The 17,430-nt window shown below is 40.8% G+C and overlaps 1 protein-coding gene across 1 annotated transcript in view; it reads left to right on the forward strand.

Moving 5' to 3' along the window:
• ROPN1 (rhophilin associated tail protein 1) overlaps positions 1–17,430 on the forward strand; it is a 28,514-nt gene that overhangs the window by 3,937 nt on the left and 7,147 nt on the right. The window contains exons 2-3 of the mRNA XM_034990343.1: positions 12,649–12,776; positions 16,616–16,733. Of these exons, the coding sequence (XP_034846234.1) occupies positions 12,661–12,776; positions 16,616–16,733 (234 nt within the window). The 5' untranslated portion in view covers positions 12,649–12,660. The remainder of the gene's footprint in view (positions 1–12,648; positions 12,777–16,615; positions 16,734–17,430) is intronic.

Raw genomic sequence — 17,430 nt, forward strand, 5'->3', positions numbered from 1 at the left:
GGGAGCCCGATGTGGTACTCAATCCTGGGACTCCAGGATCATGACCTGAACCAAAGGCAGTCACTTAACCAACTGAGCCACCCAGGTGCCCAACACTTATCCTATTTGAATCGCTTGTTTTTCTATCAGTCTCTTCTTCTAGCCTAGGAGCTCTCTGAGGGCAGGGTGTATGACTCATTTATTTCCGTATCCCACTATTCAGCACTAGTCCTGATACATAAGGTTTTATTGGAGTAATTACTTGCTCAGGATCACATAATTAGTCAAAGATAGGCCTAGGGCCAGAATCCTGGTCTCCTATCTAATAGCCGAGAGTGCTTCTTCACTAGTATGGCTGTTATAGCTCATCTAGCTATGAAGGACAGTTTGTTGGAAGAAACAAGTGTAATGTTGAACATCATCAGAAATGGTAAAGGAAACAGGAAAAAAACATAGCCCTCTCCTTTTTTTTTAAAGATTTTATTTATTTATTTGAGATAGAGTGAGAGAGAGAGCACAAATAGAGGGAGCAGCAGAGGGAGAGGGAGAAGCAAGCCCTCCACCGAGCAGGGAGCCTGACTCAGGGCTCGATCCCAGGACCCCAGGATCATGACCTGAGCCAAAGGCAGACACTTAACAGACTGAGCCACGCAGCTGCCCTGATAGCTCTCTCTTATATTGAAAACTATGGTGCTTTCCCTCCAAGCCCTCACATATTGGAGTTTCTGAATCATAGGAATGCTATAATGAAATCAGAAGTAGGGAGACCAAGTAAAAGGAGGAAAATGATGTGGGAGTATTCTGACATTTCACTCTGAAGAAATGAAGGCTAATCAACTAATGAAAGATTGTGTTAAGGTGGCCCCAGGTTTGTACACCAGATCCCCAAATTGGGGGACGTATTGCACAACTTTAGAGAGCACAGTTTATATGGCAGTCTGTAAATGTGTCACTGGGCTTGTGGACCATGATATGAACATGGGGGATTTAAAATATGAGCATGGCTAAGTTAAGATAAATCAAAAGGGATACCTGTTCACTTGTGAAATGATAAGTATGTGGAACTCATAACTTCCAAGAAGTGGTATTAGCATGATATATAAACAATTTTGATAAATTTGCTGATAACAAAGCCAAAAACTTCTGCTCAAAAAAAAGGATAAGGTCAGGTAGGACAGCTCTTAGCAATATTGCTGTTGGCATCCGCTGCTAGGTTGGCTTGACCGTGGATTAAGTCCCGGACAGAAAATGATCCAGATTTCTGTGAAATAAAGTTGGAGAGGCAAAGCTGATATGAATAAGATGAATTGTGGAGAACTTGGAAGTCAGGCAGTACATCATTTTGATGAGAAAAGAAATGAAGATCCACTAAAAATTTTTGAGAGTGATGTGATAATGTGAGTGGCTAAGACATGTTACCTGGGAAAACTAAGCCTCAATTTCCTGGCATTGGGAAAATGATTATAATATTAGAACCTTCCCACCCATAGGGTGTTGTGAAGATTAAATGAGATAATGAATGAGCAATAACTGCTTGTAGGCATTTCTTATGCTGGCCATCCTTCCATTCTCTGCAACTGTATGGAATATAGTTAGACAATTACCATATTTCCAGGACAAAAAATTAGGACATACTCTGACAAATAATTTTTGTTCCACTTCAACGTGCTAAAAATGTACTTTTCATGATGCAAATGGGAATATCCAGGATAGTTCAGTGATTTAGGAGGACAGCAGGATGTAATATTTGAGACAAGGGTTGTCCTAGAGAAAATCCATAATGTGTCAGTGCATTATTTAGAGAGAAGGAGGCAGTACGATATAGTGTGAAGAGAGCAATAGTGTAGACCCAGATTCTTGCATCTGCTCCAACATAAACTGTTACCCTGTGCCAATCACTTCATCTCTCTGTACATCAGTTCTCTTGTTGGTAAACTGAAGATCTTGAACTACATTGTAAGTCAAATTAAGCTCCTTCCTTTTTTTAATTTCTATTTTAAAAAATATTTTTAATTTATTTATTTGAGAGAGGTATCAAGAGAGAGCAGGAACAGGGGAAGAGGGAGAAGCAGGCTCCCTGCAGAGCAGGGAGCCCAAGGCAGGGCTGGATCCCAGGACTCTGGGATCATGACCTGAGCCAAAGGCAGATGCTTAATCGTCTGAGCCACCCAGACTCCCCAAACTTCTTTTTTTTTTTTAAAGATTTTATTTATTTGAGAGAGAGAGAATGAGTGAGAGAGAGCACACATGAGAGAGGGGAGGGTCAGAGGGAGAAGCAGACTCCCCGCCGAGCAGGGAGCCCTTTGCGGGACTCAATCCCGGGACTCCAGGATCATGACCTGAGCCGAAGGCAGTCGCTTAACCAACTGAGCCACCCAGGCGCCCCCCCCCCTTTTTTTTAAAGGTGTTCCTTTTTGTTTTCCTAACTGACAGTTTTCTTAAAAAAGCTCATCAGGGACTGAAGTGGGGAATGAAAGAGAAAGATGGATCAAAAATGGCCATGATACATCAGATAAGGCAATTGAGAGAGTAAAATCTGTCTGGGGCGCTTTTATGGGAGAGGAGAACTCTATAGTAGGTAGCTGGTGGATACAACTGCAGCGTCGTTGAGAGTCTACCATGGGAATTTGGGAGGCATCAGAGTAGAGCTCTGGTTGAAGCCAAGAAAATGGGCCTTATCTCCAGCTAGAATATAGTAGGGTACAGTAGCTCAGGAGTCCAACTGCAACAACTTTTAAAACTCTAGGGAAAAATAAAAAATATATATATACTCTCCCCACTCACAGGCTCCCCACCCAGGACCCTAGGATCATGACCTGAGCCAAAGGCAGACATTTCACGACTGAGCCACCCAGGCACCCCTAGAAAATACATTTTTAAAAACATTGTATAGAGAGTGGAGAGCTTTAGAAGCAATGAGGACTAGATGGATTAAAATTCCAGGGGGGCGTGGAGCCCCTCCAAGGTGAGCTGACGATCACAAGCCATTTTTTTCCCCTGGGGCCATTTGGCAACTCTGGCTGTGGACTGAGGATTGTGCTTGACCCTTACAGAGCAACTATACTGGGGGCAAGAGAAGCTGGCAAGGCTTTTGGTAGTCAAAGAGCAGTGGCATGACAGATTAGAAATTTTCGGTACCCCAAACACACTTTAGTTTTTACACTTTAGTTTTAGTTTTGACATATAAATTTAATACTGGGCATGCAAATGGAGCATGAAAATGTGTTTAGATAGATGAAGGTAGGCAAAGGATTGCAGTGTGGATTCATTCTGACATTCTTGGACTCACTCAGGTAGGAAATGGCTTCGTGTTCTAAAAGTGAGGACAATAGTTGGGAGGGATGCAGCCTTGGGCGGAAAGTCATTCAGTGGAAATTAAATAAGAAATAGAATCGTTGGAGAAGCAGGAGTGAAGGAGTTTGAGAGTAAGGGAGAGGCGTGGTTGGATTGTGCTGCCCTGGATGATATTGTAAAGATTATTATACTGTTACTGTTTTACAAAATAAAAATAGATTAGTAATAGATTACAATTTTTCTATTCTTTCAAATTCACTCAGCAGATCTCAATCTTAGAATCACATGACAATCTTAAAATTTGCTCATGCTTTGGTGTTTTATAGGTGTCAGAAATCTTAAAGACAACCCCCCGCTTAACAACCCAGCAAGCAATTTCAATTCTCATGACAGAATCCCAGCTCCTATTAATAAATTAGTACAAAGTTACGCTGCCTTCGAATGTTTCCTCAGTAAGGGAGTTTCTGCTAGTGATTAGTCAGATGTTCCTACTTCTTTCCCTGGGCTCCTGTTTTCTTTAGAAAGTACCAGGTGTCTTTGGCCTGTGGGATATTCTGTGAATTCTATTTGCCTGCAAAAAACAAGACATTTATTCACTTTGCTAATTTGTCTCAAACTTTCTTGCTGGCTTCTAATACTCTAAGTGAGCAATATAAACTAGAAGCTAATTTTTCCTTTAACAACCAGTATTTTTACAGTTTACTTTCTAATGAACATTCTTTTTAAATTATATAAATCTCAGCATATACTAGAAATTGATCTCAATAATCACCAGAATTTCTTCTGTAACACAGAATCTTAAAACACTGCAACTTAAACACTGAAAGAAAACTTAAAAGCTTTTCAACAGAAGTACATGAGCTTCCTCAACCTTTTTCATGTCATAGCACACAAAGAAATGTATGTAATGCACACACTGGGGTAAACTGCAGGGTATTGGGAGGTTTTTATGGCGCTTATACAAAAATTCAATATATTTTTATTACATAATTATAATAAAAAGTAAAATACAGAGTAACAGTAAAGATATAACTATTTAATTTGAATGAAACTCCCAAATAAACATTTTAAAGCTTTTTAAAGAGAAGTCAAGCTTGCTTTCCTATCAGGAGCTTGCTTTATATCAAGTTTTGTGTTGAAACGAATACATGAGGTTCCCGACAAAAATCTTTCAATGATGTTCTCTTCAAATTCTTACAGCTACCATCAGTGGAAAAGTTTGCCTCACAGATGGGTCTTGGCAAATAGTAGAAGGGTATTTACTGATTTTTCTCCAATTGACAGAAACTCCTTTCTCACTATTAACCAGAATCTGGATCATTTAGTTCCTTCCTTCTTTCACTGAAATTCTCGTGATTACGTGAAAAGATTTCTAATGCGCTTGAACTTTTTCATATCATGTATTTCCAAATAATGTGACACTTAACAGATGTTTTGCTGCTAGTCTTCTTTAGGACTGAAGCTAGAATATCAGTTAAACTCCCCACTGAACTGCATGTGACCTTACATTTCCTTTCAACCCATGAGCATTGTTGGTATACTTATTTTCACACACTCCTTGAGATTTTGATTAAATTCATTCTGGTGCTCAAAAATGTCAAGTAAGCCAATTTGCTGAAGACAATACTCTCCTCAACAACTCTGCAATAAAGATCATTGACTTTTTTTTTTTAATTTTTCTTTTAGCTCCTAATCTCTAGAGAAAAAGCTTTTCCTTTCCTAAGTACGTTGGTAGGAAACAGCAGTTTCTTCACATAAAGCTGAAAACAGAGGGAACCAGAACGGCTTGGATTTTATTAGTAACATCCTTTAAGGTGGAATTCACATTTACAGGGGAACTACAGACAAGAGCTCATTGTGAACAAAACAGTGTCTTCCTTGCATCCCAGGCATTGAGAACATGGAGAGCAGATAAGATGGAAAGCCTTCCCACCTTCCTGTCATCACAGATTTCCCACCAGTGCAGGAACTGCTGTGCTTGCATAATCTAGAACATCTGATTTGTTTTAAAGTACTTAGTTACTACTCCACAGACATCATCCTGAATAGTTTGTTTGGGTACTTTTTGGCAAAACAATCCACATTCTTCCAAGCATTCTTCTCCAGGGATTCTAACTAGTGCTATTAACTGAACACAGTGATTTAACATCCGCAGATTCACCACTCCGCAAGGAAATGCTTGGATTAATTAGTCTTGTACAGAATGTCATCAATGCATCTTCTAAGAGTATTATTCCAGAGTAGCATTTATATATTTCCTTGGCTTCATATGGTCCCAAATGTGTGGTCATTTCCCAGGCAGGTTGGTAAAATGAGTTATCCTATAATTGTGGGAGATATTTTGGCTTTAGTTCCTAATTATGGGACCTTTTAATTAGCTTCTTGAATCTGATTTGATGTAAACTACTGTTGTAAATACCGTTGTAAACAGTTTCCTAAAACAGTGGTTTTCAAAGTGTGATTTAAGGGACTTCAGAGGAGCCTTGAGACTTTAGTGAGTAGGAGTCCATTGAAGTTAAAACTATTTTTGTAATAATATTAAGACATGGTATGCCTTCTTCACTTTTTTCCTTAAGAGTATACAGTGGAGTTTTCCGGAAGCTACATGATGTGTGATATTATAACAGATTGAATGCAAAACAGTTATGAGAATCTGACCATCTTCTATTAAGCCAGACATTAAGAGATTTGCAAAAAATGTAAAACAATGCCACGCTTCTCATTAAGGGTTTTTTTTGTTTCTGGAAACTATAGTTACTTTTCATTGAAATGTTACTTATGTTGATATGTAAAGGATTTATTATTTTAAAATTAATATTTAAATTTTTGCTTTAATTTCTAAAATGATAAATATTGATAGATATAACCCATATTAACAAAAGCTCTTTGGGATCCTCAGTAACTTTTAAGGGGTCCTGAGACCAGAAACTTTAATAATTATCCTCTTAGGAAACTATCTGTGTAATATAGACATTTTCTGTTAAGGCCCTGGCATATTTTTTCTGGCACCATTTTCTCATTTGATAACTTTTCCATGAAAATAAGATACTGAGGCAGACAAAGAAAAAAATTATCAGAGCAAACAACTCTAAGTTTGAAATTATCCTAAAAATAATAGATATTAATAAAAATGATTACTACTTAATTTTAAGTTATACTTTATGGTAGGAAAGTAAATAATATATTGAAAATGTTAAGGAGACTATGGGCCTTTTTGACCATAACAAATCAATTTGCAAAGAAAATAAGGTGGTCCATTTTCTTATGAATATTTTAAAATAAATCACATAAAATTTTGAAAAATTAAGCATTTGATAAGGTGGGAATTCTGAAAATATTATTTTATAATCAAAGTGCTAGATTTCTTTTTTTTTTTTTAAAGATTTTATTTATTTATTCATGAGAGAGAGAGAGAGAGGCAGAGGGAGAAGCAGGCTCCCCGGCAGAGCGGGGAGCCCGATGCAGGACTCGATCCCAGGACCCTGGGATCATGACCTGAGCTGAAGACAGACGCTTAACCGACTGAGCCACCCAGGTGTCCCGCTAGATTTCTTTTTTAAAAAAGATTTTATTTATTTATTTGAGAGGCAGAGGGAGAGCACGCGCACGTGAACCAGAGCCTGAGCACAAGGAGGGGGAAGGGCAGGGGAGAGGGAGAAGCAGGCTCCCCACCAAGCAGGGAGCCCCACATGTGGCAACATGGGGCTCAATCCCAGGACCCCGAGATCAGAACCAGAGCTGAAGGCAGACGCTTAACCAACTGAGCCACCCAGGCGCCCCAAAGTGCTAGATTTCTAAGCATATAAACAACTACTTATAATCAAGTGGAGTTAAAATATTTTGAAAAATATTTTTCATGGGATATTAAAGAGCTTCAAACCCCTTTACTAAATCAATTAAATTATTTTCCATTATTATTTGTTTTTAGAAACATTTTTTATTTCTATAAACAAGTAATATCATTACAAAATTTCATTAAGAATCAGATTTTGAATATTTTACATCAAAAGCCAAGAATAACTAACTATATAAATCAAGTCACAATTTCAAACAAAGAGCAAATGGTGATGATAATGATGAAGCACGTATGCCTCTTTGTTGGGAGAAAATACAAAAAATAAGCAAATTAAATGAAGAACTACGTATTTGAAACATATGCACAAACGATTATCACTGGTAATAAACACATTATAATTAAGCGAAATTAAGCAGACTCACGGAGATGGTTCTAACATGATGGATAAAGGGGAAAACCCTATATACAAGCATCTCCTCTGGCAGGTGTTATGCATAAAACCTTAAGCACAAAAACAATAATTACTGAAATCTGGAAGTTTACTGACTGAGCCCAACTGTTTCCGAATATAATTTCAGGTGTTCTAAATCAGCGAATGGTTGTAAAAGGGTTGTAAATTTTGTATCACTATAAAAAGTTTACAGCCATCAGTCTCTCCTGGAGACACCTGTAACCCATTCTGCCATGGCCACTTGTGGAAAGCTCAGCTGTAGAGATCTGTAAAAGGCAGAATGGGAGAGGGGGGGTGCCTTGGTGGCTCAGATGGTTGAGCGTCTGCCTTCAGCTCGGGTCATGATCCCAGGGTCCTGGGATCGAGCCCCGCATCAGGCTCCCTGCTCCTCGGGAAGCCTCCTTCTCCCCCTCCCTCTGCCACTCCCCTTGTGTTCCCTCTCTCGCTGTGTCTGTCTCTGTCAAATAAATAAATAAAATCTTAAAAAAAAAGGCAGAATGGGATGAAATGGTAAAATGTGTATTACAAATAATACCTGATGATTCTCGAGTTTTCTAGGAAGGCCTATGGCATAACTCAAGATGAACCTTAGGGGTGTGTAGAGTTTGAATAGATGGAAAAAAAGAGAGCACTTCGAGTAAACCAGCCAGAATTAGCAACATCCTGAGGGAAATAGAAAAGCAAGATAGAGTTCTGTTAACAATGGATGAGCAAGTGCCAACCTTCAGATATATAATCTGGAAGGATTGGAAGGATGCCAGAGTAGACTACGTGTTGGAAATTTGTGTTGGTAAGTACTAACAGAAAATTTCTAATTTAAAATTGTGTGTAAATTGTAGAGAACCTTGAAAGTCAGGATGGATATGATTGCCATTTTTGAGCAGGGCTCTCTGACCTATTAACAGCAGCATAGAAGATAGATCTGGACACACTCAGAATAGACCAGGGAATGACCTGAGACAGGGATACCGGTTAGGAGGCTGCACAGTAGGTGATGAGGGGCTGAACCAGAATAAAAGGAGTAGAAATAGAGAGGAAGGGATGAATTGGAGACACATTTCAAAGGAAATATCCATGGGATTTCGTGAGATTCAAGAGATTGAAGAGAATGGATGGCCCCAGGCTTTGAGGCCAAACGACTGAGAAAATAGTGCCATGATGTTCAACTAAGTCCCAAGAAGGGGACTTAGTTGGGAGATGGAGAATAAATTTTGGTGGAGATGTGTCTTGGAGGCAGTAGGGCACGGGTGAGAGGTCAGGGGATGGAAGAACAAGTATAATCAACACCGGATTGGATGAAGCTAGGAGAGGATGTGAGCTCTCCAAAAAGAGTGACAGAAAGACGTAAGCTCAGAATGCTGAAGACTGAGCTTTGGGAAGATTGCAAACTCATGTTTAACACGAGGAAAGAGGAAAAAAGTTACAGTGACAGGAGGAGTGTGAAGGAAAATAGAAAAAGAAGAATGGTATCTGCCATCAAAGGAAGAGAAAGCCTCAAGAAGGAAAGGACACTCATGTTTAACGGGGCACCTCCCGCATCAGACTGTGTGTGTGTTCAAATCCTGCCTCTGTCACTTATGGGCTATGTGTCATTTCAAAAGTTTTATTCTCTCTCTCAGTTTCATCATCTCTAAAATGGTGATAATAAAGACTACCTCATAGGGATATTTTGAGAATTAAGTGAGAAAATGTATCCAGAATACTTAACATAGTATCTGGCACAGGCCAGAAGTTAATAGATGTAACTGATGACTTTTAACGGAAAAATGGGGTGGTGAGAGAGCAGAAAGAATTGTAAGAGGTTAAGGAAGGACTGATCATGGAGAAAAAGAGATTGGCCAAAAATGGAGAGAGATCACAGAATGTTCTTAGAAGAGGCACAGGGTAAAGGCTTTGCTTAAATCTGCTCTGTACTGACCAAGGGTTATCATTGTTATTGTTATCCCGGAAGCCGTTAATTAGGGTTGGGCCATCTTTTCATTTATGTAAGGCCATTTAACCTTTAGAATAGAAATAAAACAATTGCACAACTAAAAGATCCTGTCAAAATTTATACAAATAGTCTAAGGTGCAGCTTCTTTGAAAGAACAGTCTGGCACTGCCTCAAAAAGTGAAAAATAGAATTACCATCTGATCCAGCAATCCCACTTCTGGGTATATGCCCAAAAGAATTGAAAGCAGGGACTTGAAAAGATATTCGTATACCCAGTTCATAGCAGCATTATTCACAATAGCCAAAAGACAAAAAAACAAAAAAACAAAAAAACAAAAAACCCAAATGCTCAACAACAGATGAATGTGGTATATATATATATACAATGGAATATTATTTAGCTTTAAAAGGGGAAGAAAATCAGACGCACTCTACAATGTGGGTGAATCTTGAGGACATTATATTAAGTGAAATAAGCCAGATACAAAAGAGCAAATACTATGTAATTCTACTTATATGAAGTACCTAGAGTAGTCAAATTCATAAATACAGAAAGCAGAATGGTGGTTGCCAGGAGCTCAGGGGAGGGGGAAATGGAGAATTATTATTAAATTGGTACACAGTTTCAGTTTGAGAAGATGAAAAAGTCCTAGAGATGGTTGGTGGTGATGGGTGCCCAACAATGAGAATGCATTTAATGCTTCTGAACCATACCACTTAAAGGTGGTTACAATGGTAAATTTTGTCATGTGTATTTAACCACAATTATATATATATATATATATATATTTCCTGACAGTATGAGCAAAAATATGAGCCCTTTGCTAGATAAAATGGATTGAAAAGTTCCCAGAAACAATCAGTTTGTAATGGTAACTTTTAAATTGTGAAATATTTCATACCTAGAAAATAAAATGCATAGGGGAACCTGGGTGGCTCAGTCAGTTACGTGTCTGACTCTTGATTTCGGCTCAGGTCACGATCTCAGGGTCATGGGACTGAGCCCTGCATCAAGCTCTGTGCTTAGGGGAGTCTACTTGAGATTCTCTCTCTTCCTCTCCCTCTGCCCCTCCCCCCACTTGCTCTCTAAATAAATAAATAACATGTATATGTAATCCTACACAGTATATTTCCTTTCCATCCAGCATTGCTAGATTTACCCATAGCGATGTCTGCAGCATACTCACTGAGAACTGCGTTGTGTTCTCAATGAATTGAAGCTTTCATCATTATGACCCTCCTTATTCCTAATAATGCATTTTGCCTTGAAATCTCCTGTCTGGTATCAACATGTCTACATCAACTTTCTTTTGGTTTTATTTGCCTATTTATCCATATATCCTTTCACTTTCAGTCTTTCTGTGTCCTTAGGTCTTTTCAGATGTGCCCATAGTTGGATTTTTAAAAAATCTGGTCTGACAATTTCTACATTTTAATGGCCACGCTAAGACCATTTATTTTTATTGTGATTACTAATATACATGGATTCCTTTCTATCATGTTGTTCATCCGCTTTTCCTATGCTCTCCCCACTCCTTTCTTGTCTTCTTGTGGGTTGATCAAGTTGTTTTGTTGTTGTTGTTTTTAATTCCTTTTCTCCTTTCTACTGGTTTGCTGGTTTTATTATTTTTATAGTAATTACTTTTGAAATTTTACTACGCATACTTGAATTTTTACAAAGTCTAAAATCAACCAACATCTTTGTACTCTTCTTCCTTCAAATAAAAGAACATTCAGTAAATGAGAATGGAGTACTACCAGCCTGAGGCCACTTTACCACCAATCTCAGGCCACTTTAGTTTCTTGTCTTGGGATTTCCCAACAAGGTCAGTGGTATAAATCTAAAACTTAGACCTAGTTCCCGGCAAGACTCGTGGGAGACCATCTAGCCCCCAAGAAGAAGCAACAATGTAGACACATTTCCCCCTGCCCCAGGCAGATATTTTTACTGTTTATATTGAGGATGTGTGAACCTTGGAGGGTCTCAGATTTGGGGGTGGGAGTAAGAGAGTCCTGCAGTTTAGTTGTTCACCTTTTGTGGGCCTTTGACCTGGTCTGTTTGCAACTTGCCTGATCATTTGTCTGAAAGGGTCAAGTTCCTGGCATCTACATTTGCCCCTTACTTTCTTCATTTGCTTACCAGTCTGGTTTCTGCTTTACTCGATTTATTTGGCATTTTTAAGGATTTCCCTCACTTCCTTCCAAGTTCGGCAAGGCATTCTAATCTAAAAGATGTGTTTGCCGGGATTTGTCTAACATGTAGGTGTTTTGAAGATGGGGGGCTTTTTGGATTATCTAGTCTCTTTTTTTCTACTAACAGCAGACAAAATCTTTTAATCTGCTGTTTGTATACCATCTATGTATTTTTATGTTTTCTTTCAATTTGTCCTGGAACTTTTTGAATGAAATATACAAGTTTTCTCTTTTACAATTAAAAAAGATAAAAACATGCAGATGTAAGGAGAGATATTCACCAAACGGCTGTTTAATGATCATTTTTATTTGGAAATAACCTAATATCAAATAATAGAGGATTCACAGAGTAAATTTTGCTACAACTTACTCTGCCATAAGAAGTGTGTGTGTGTAACATGGAAGATACTCATGACCCCGTTTCTATTTATACAAGCACATATATATTTACACTGAAAAAATTCTGGAAGGAGACATCCAATATTTGGGGGGTGACATCATTAACGAATATTTTTGCTTACTTCTTGCTGATCTCTACTTTTTAAATGAAGAACTATTGTGTGTGTGTTTTTTTTAAAGATTTTATTTATTTATTTGAGAGAGAGAATGAGAGAGAGAGAGCATGAGAGGGGGAGGATCAGAGGGAGAAGCAGACTCCCCGCTGAGCAGGGAGCCCGATGCGGGACTCGATCCGGGGACTCCAGGATCATGACCTGAGCTGAAGGCAGTCGCTTAACCAACTGAGCCACCCAGGCGCCCTATTGTGTGGTTTTCATATAAAGGGCGTAATTATTTACAAGAACAAAAAGCAACGATTAGTAACCCATTCTCTAACTTTGGAATTGTGTTAACAATAGAATGCGTACACCTTGCGAGGTAGTGAACTGCCCGGTATGGAGAGTGTCAAACAGAGGCTGGGTGGCCTCCGGTCGAGGATTCCTGTCGTTTTATGATTCAAAGATTCCCAATTTATTTATTTATTTATCTTTCCCCTGCCATTAGGTCGACCAATCAATGCCTCAGACAGATAAGCAAATATGCATCCCCCCGGAGCTGCCGGAATTGCTGAAGCAATTCACCAAAGCCGCCATTCGGACCCAGCCGCAGGATCTCATCCAGTGGGCGGCGGAGTAAGTACCCTTCACCTCAGCCCCAGGTTCCCGTTGGAGGTGGAGGCGGGGCGTGGAGGAGGGGAGGTCCCCGCGAAAACCGAGGAGGTTGTCATGGCTGCAGCCTGGGAGTCGGGACTGATTAGCATCAGCTTTGTTGTATTCAGCTCTCGAATTGCTTTGGTGCTTTAAAATCCATACGTAAATACATCACACTGGGTGAGGGTGGGTGAGAGTGGGTGAGGGTGGGTCGCCCTTCCCGAAGCGACCCAGACTGAGCGATAGGACGCCAGAGCAATCGGCCGAGTGTCCTGGGGCGCTCAGCAGGAGTTAGAGTCCCACAACCCGGCGGCACACGCACCTGGTGCGGTCCCTGCACGCCCTCCCCGGTCCCCGCGGAAAGAAGCGCTTGGGAGCCCCTCGGCAGCCCCGCCTGCCTTCCCTGGTCCGAACCGGGGCCTGGTCTCCGGTCTCACCACTAGAGGGCAGCAGCGCGCCTCGGGGAGGGGGCGCCGAGGCCGCAGGTTGGCCGGTGCGCGCTCAGTCCCAGCTGGCTCTCCTCTGCGGTTGGGACACCTTCCTCCTTTTTGGGACACCTTCCGCCACTGCCGATCAAGCTCATTCTTGCCCCAACCAGAGACGTACTGTAGCTTGTCTTTGGGCACATTGTTATTTAGTGTTTTTTGAACTCATTTGCTCCCTCAACATGTAGACGTCCACGCAGTGCACATTGCACTCTGGAGAGAGAGGAGGCAACCCTGAGTGCTGAGGGCAGGAGGAGCGCGGGCCGGGCTGCAAACACTGTGGCTCAAACTCAGGTGCCCCCTTTCAGGAGCGACCTCCAGAGGCTGTTCAGTGAACGAGCTTACCCAGCGAGGGCTCGCTGCTGGCCCGGCATGAAACAGCTTTGCACGGAAAGCCTCTCAGCTATGAAATTGTTTCTTAGGCACACATGCCCGCTTGAAACTGGGGATCTGGGGCTTGAGGCAGGAGCTGGGAACTAACCATACCTCCCGGATCATTTTCAGGCTAGTTTTACTGCTTAATGATGACCTCCTTAGTAGCTTTCAGCGGGAGAAGGGGAGTCAGAGATGCAGTTGAGCCTAGCTGGTGGGCTGGAGGAAGGGAGAATGTCTTCAGCAGGAGGTGTATTGAGGATGAAGCTTTTACAGATGGAAGGAAAATAAGCCAGTAGTGCTCGTTAAAAGGGACATAATGGGGTTGCTTTGCTAGTAATGAACACTGTTTAGTTTTCCAGTCTAAATTTTATATATTCTCTCCAAGACTGCACATTGGCATCGTAAGACTAATTTCTTTTGGCATACTCAGACAGACTTTGTTTTACACTTACACAATAGTTTAACCCCCCATTTTATTATGCTGCTGTTTTATAACAAGGAAAATGACATTTCTTGCAATTGTCCCTGACATTTATGGGAGAAAACATTCCACTGTTGTAGCCTGCTTGCTCCCATTTTGTATCATGTGCTATAAATTTTTTAGATATCCGCGAAGAATCAGTTTGTAGTTTAACTACAATGTAAAAGGAGAGCATGACCCGAGAGCACGCCCCATCTATTCAGACATGAAAAGCATTTATCAGATGGTTTTATGAGACTCACAAGCCATCAGCACTTTAGAAACTCCACAAAGTATTTCCAAGACAAAATATGTGCTTAATTCATCACAAGCAAGAATTTCCCTGCATATGTGCTGTCCGTGAAGAGATCACCTCCCAGACATCAGCAGGACATAAACTTGTCCTGCGGTATGTCTGACCACACGAATTTGTAACATCCGTGAATAACCGTGGAATTGTTCATTGCAAATGAAGCTAAATAATGCACAGAGGACTAAATCCATGACTTCGACCTCATTTCCACATTCTCTCACCAACTTGGCTGAAAAATCCAAAGACATTGCTGCTGAGTATCACTCTACTGGGGCAGTCACTTCTGTCAAATGATGTGCTGTGTTTCTGTCTCTCCTATTTATGCCACTCAAGTCTCTATAGCCCGCTCCTGTTGTCACCCTGCACCCACACCTACCCCAACCCTGATCTGTCTGTGGAAATTGCTCACGCGCATGATAAAAGGTATCCAGACTGTATTTCTTCTGCCCTCCCTGCTGCTGGCCTCCAAGGGGTACCTGGAAAGCGTTGTTTTGTCCTTGTAGCTTTAGCTCTGCATTGCTCTGTGGCCCAGAGACAGGCAGTGGTTTATCCCCATTATTGTATGGCTTGACCCTAATATGGGCTTCTACAAAATTCCCTCTGTTATTCTTTTTATACTACCTGGATCTGGAGAAAAATAATGAAAAAAAATGCATTCATGAAAACTAAAGCAGAGAGGGGCAGAGCATGTGATCCAGGGACTGTTAATAACAAGGCTTTTGATGGAGACAGACCCTTCCAGATAGCATTGATGACCCATGTGTCAACTCCTATGTCCATTCCCTGCTACAGGCAGCCCTTTTTATCTTTTTTAAAAAAGATTTATTTATTTGAGAGGGGGTGGGGGGAAGGGCAGAGGGAGAGGATATCCAAGCAGACTCCTGCCGACCGAGGAGCCCAACACCGGGCTCAATTCCAAGAGCCATGAGATCAGGACTTGAGCCGAATCCAAGAGTCGGATGCTTAACCAGCGGAGCCCCAGGTGCCCCAGCCCTTTTTATCTAATACCAATCCTGAAACAAGACTCGGTATTTTTTCCACGTTATACTCAGAGTCCACTCCACGAAGCGTCAGTGAGCAGGCAGATTTTATTAAAATTTTTGAGGAAAGATTGAGAAGAGTTTTACTTCATACACCCCACATAAGATCGTCTCAACCCTTCCATGGCTTGTCTTCTCACCTGAGCCTCCCTCAGTGCCCTGCCAACCTTCTCTCTCTCCCCCCTTGAAGCCCAAGCCTCATGACCTCCAGCTGGAAACCTTTCCTAGCTCACCCCAAGAGCAACCCCTTCCTCCCCTTTCTTGTACATGTCACTTTAGTGCTCTTCCAAATTTTTTCCAAGATTGCATATTACATATTACCAAGATTACATATTACCCACTTTCTAGATTACCCACTACCAAGATTAGATATTACATATTACTCACTACCTAATAATCAACTTTAAGCATGTCAATAGCCATGTTACTGAAAATAAAGATTTTATGATTGAAAAATAGTTCCTCTAGGTCCCAGGATTCTTCTTCCATAAAGGAAAGTGGGGGGTTTAAAATAACAATGATATTTTTCTAACTCCTATTATATATATATATATAATGCATATAATATATAATCTATGTATATGTATATTTACATATATGTATGTACATATTATATATTATATAGTAATATGTGTTTTATATAATATGATAGGAGAAACACAAATTACTGCTATATTATGTATTACATATGTATTATGTACATATATATTATATGTCATATATATTATCTTCTATATAATGTATAATACATACATATTCTATACCTCCTATTATATATATGTATATATGTATGTATATGTGTGTCTGTACACACACGTGTGTATATAAAACACTTAGGGGAGGAGTGACTGGGAAAAAAATCCCAGGGCATTCCATACCAAAATTTTTATTGATTATTCCTCATCCTTAGAGACAAACAAATCTTTTTACTCCCTAAGTGTTCTTTATACCTTGAATGGCAGGTAACACATTCAGACTTTTCCTGTACGTAAATGAACTAAACAAAATGTCTGGCATAGAGAAGCCCCTAACAAATGTTCTTTCCTCCATCCCCTTCCCTCAAGAAAAAGGGGCAGGGGTCCTCAAAGCAGCCAGAGGCCACTGGAGTGTAGGATGTTCTCCCCACCCCCTAACTTTTTTTCTTGTAGTTACTTTGGGGCTATGTCCCGTGGAGAGATTCCTCCAGTGAGAGAGCGGTCTGAGCGAGTGGCTTTGTCTAACTGGGCAGAGCTTACACCTGAGCTGTTGAAGATCCTGCATTCTCGGGTAAGGGCTCTATCACAGCATCAAGGGGGAGGTTGGGGCAATGCCGAGGCCAGGTGGCTACAGACAAAAGCCCACCACATCCCCCGGCCAGCTAGCCGGCCACTCGGTATCATAAAATCCACTAAACCATGCACTGAAAGCAAATCTCTTGGAGCAATAGGAATGATACTGAAATAGGCTATAAGCAGAGTTATTAGTGGGGTCATCCCAGATTTCCCTGAAGCTGGCAGAATGTCCAGGGGATCAATTCAATACTAATCCCTTCTCCCCAGAAAAGCACAGATCTACAGTCCTTTGACTGTGTCTCCCTTGTTGATCAAGACCATAATATGATGCCAATCACAGTTTGCCAATTTAGTTCCCCAGTTAAACCAGGTGCAAACATAGCCTAGCTTTTAGGGAAACTCCTGGCTGTCTTCCCTGCCACATCACTCTGGGAGCTTTCCAGTGAATGGATGAGGAAGGTCTGACTTGAGAAAGCTGTAGTTTGGCCAGTTCCCAGGAAGTATGGTTTAGCACCACCATACTCTGCTTTAAAAACCAGGACAGAGGTCTTTGGGGTGTTTGAGGACTGACAGCCAACTACCTTGCTCCCAGAGGCTTGGCATTTCACTAGAATCAGAGGGCCAGGGATGGTGCATGCTTCATGGGTGCATAGCCTTACCACATTGTTGGCCAACAACTACCCATTTGTTCC

The sequence above is a fragment of the Mirounga leonina genome, unplaced genomic scaffold (assembly GCF_011800145.1).
Source record: "Mirounga leonina isolate KUSES-001 unplaced genomic scaffold, KU_Mleo_1.0 Mir_115, whole genome shotgun sequence".
Classification (NCBI taxonomy): Eukaryota; Metazoa; Chordata; class Mammalia; order Carnivora; family Phocidae; genus Mirounga; species Mirounga leonina.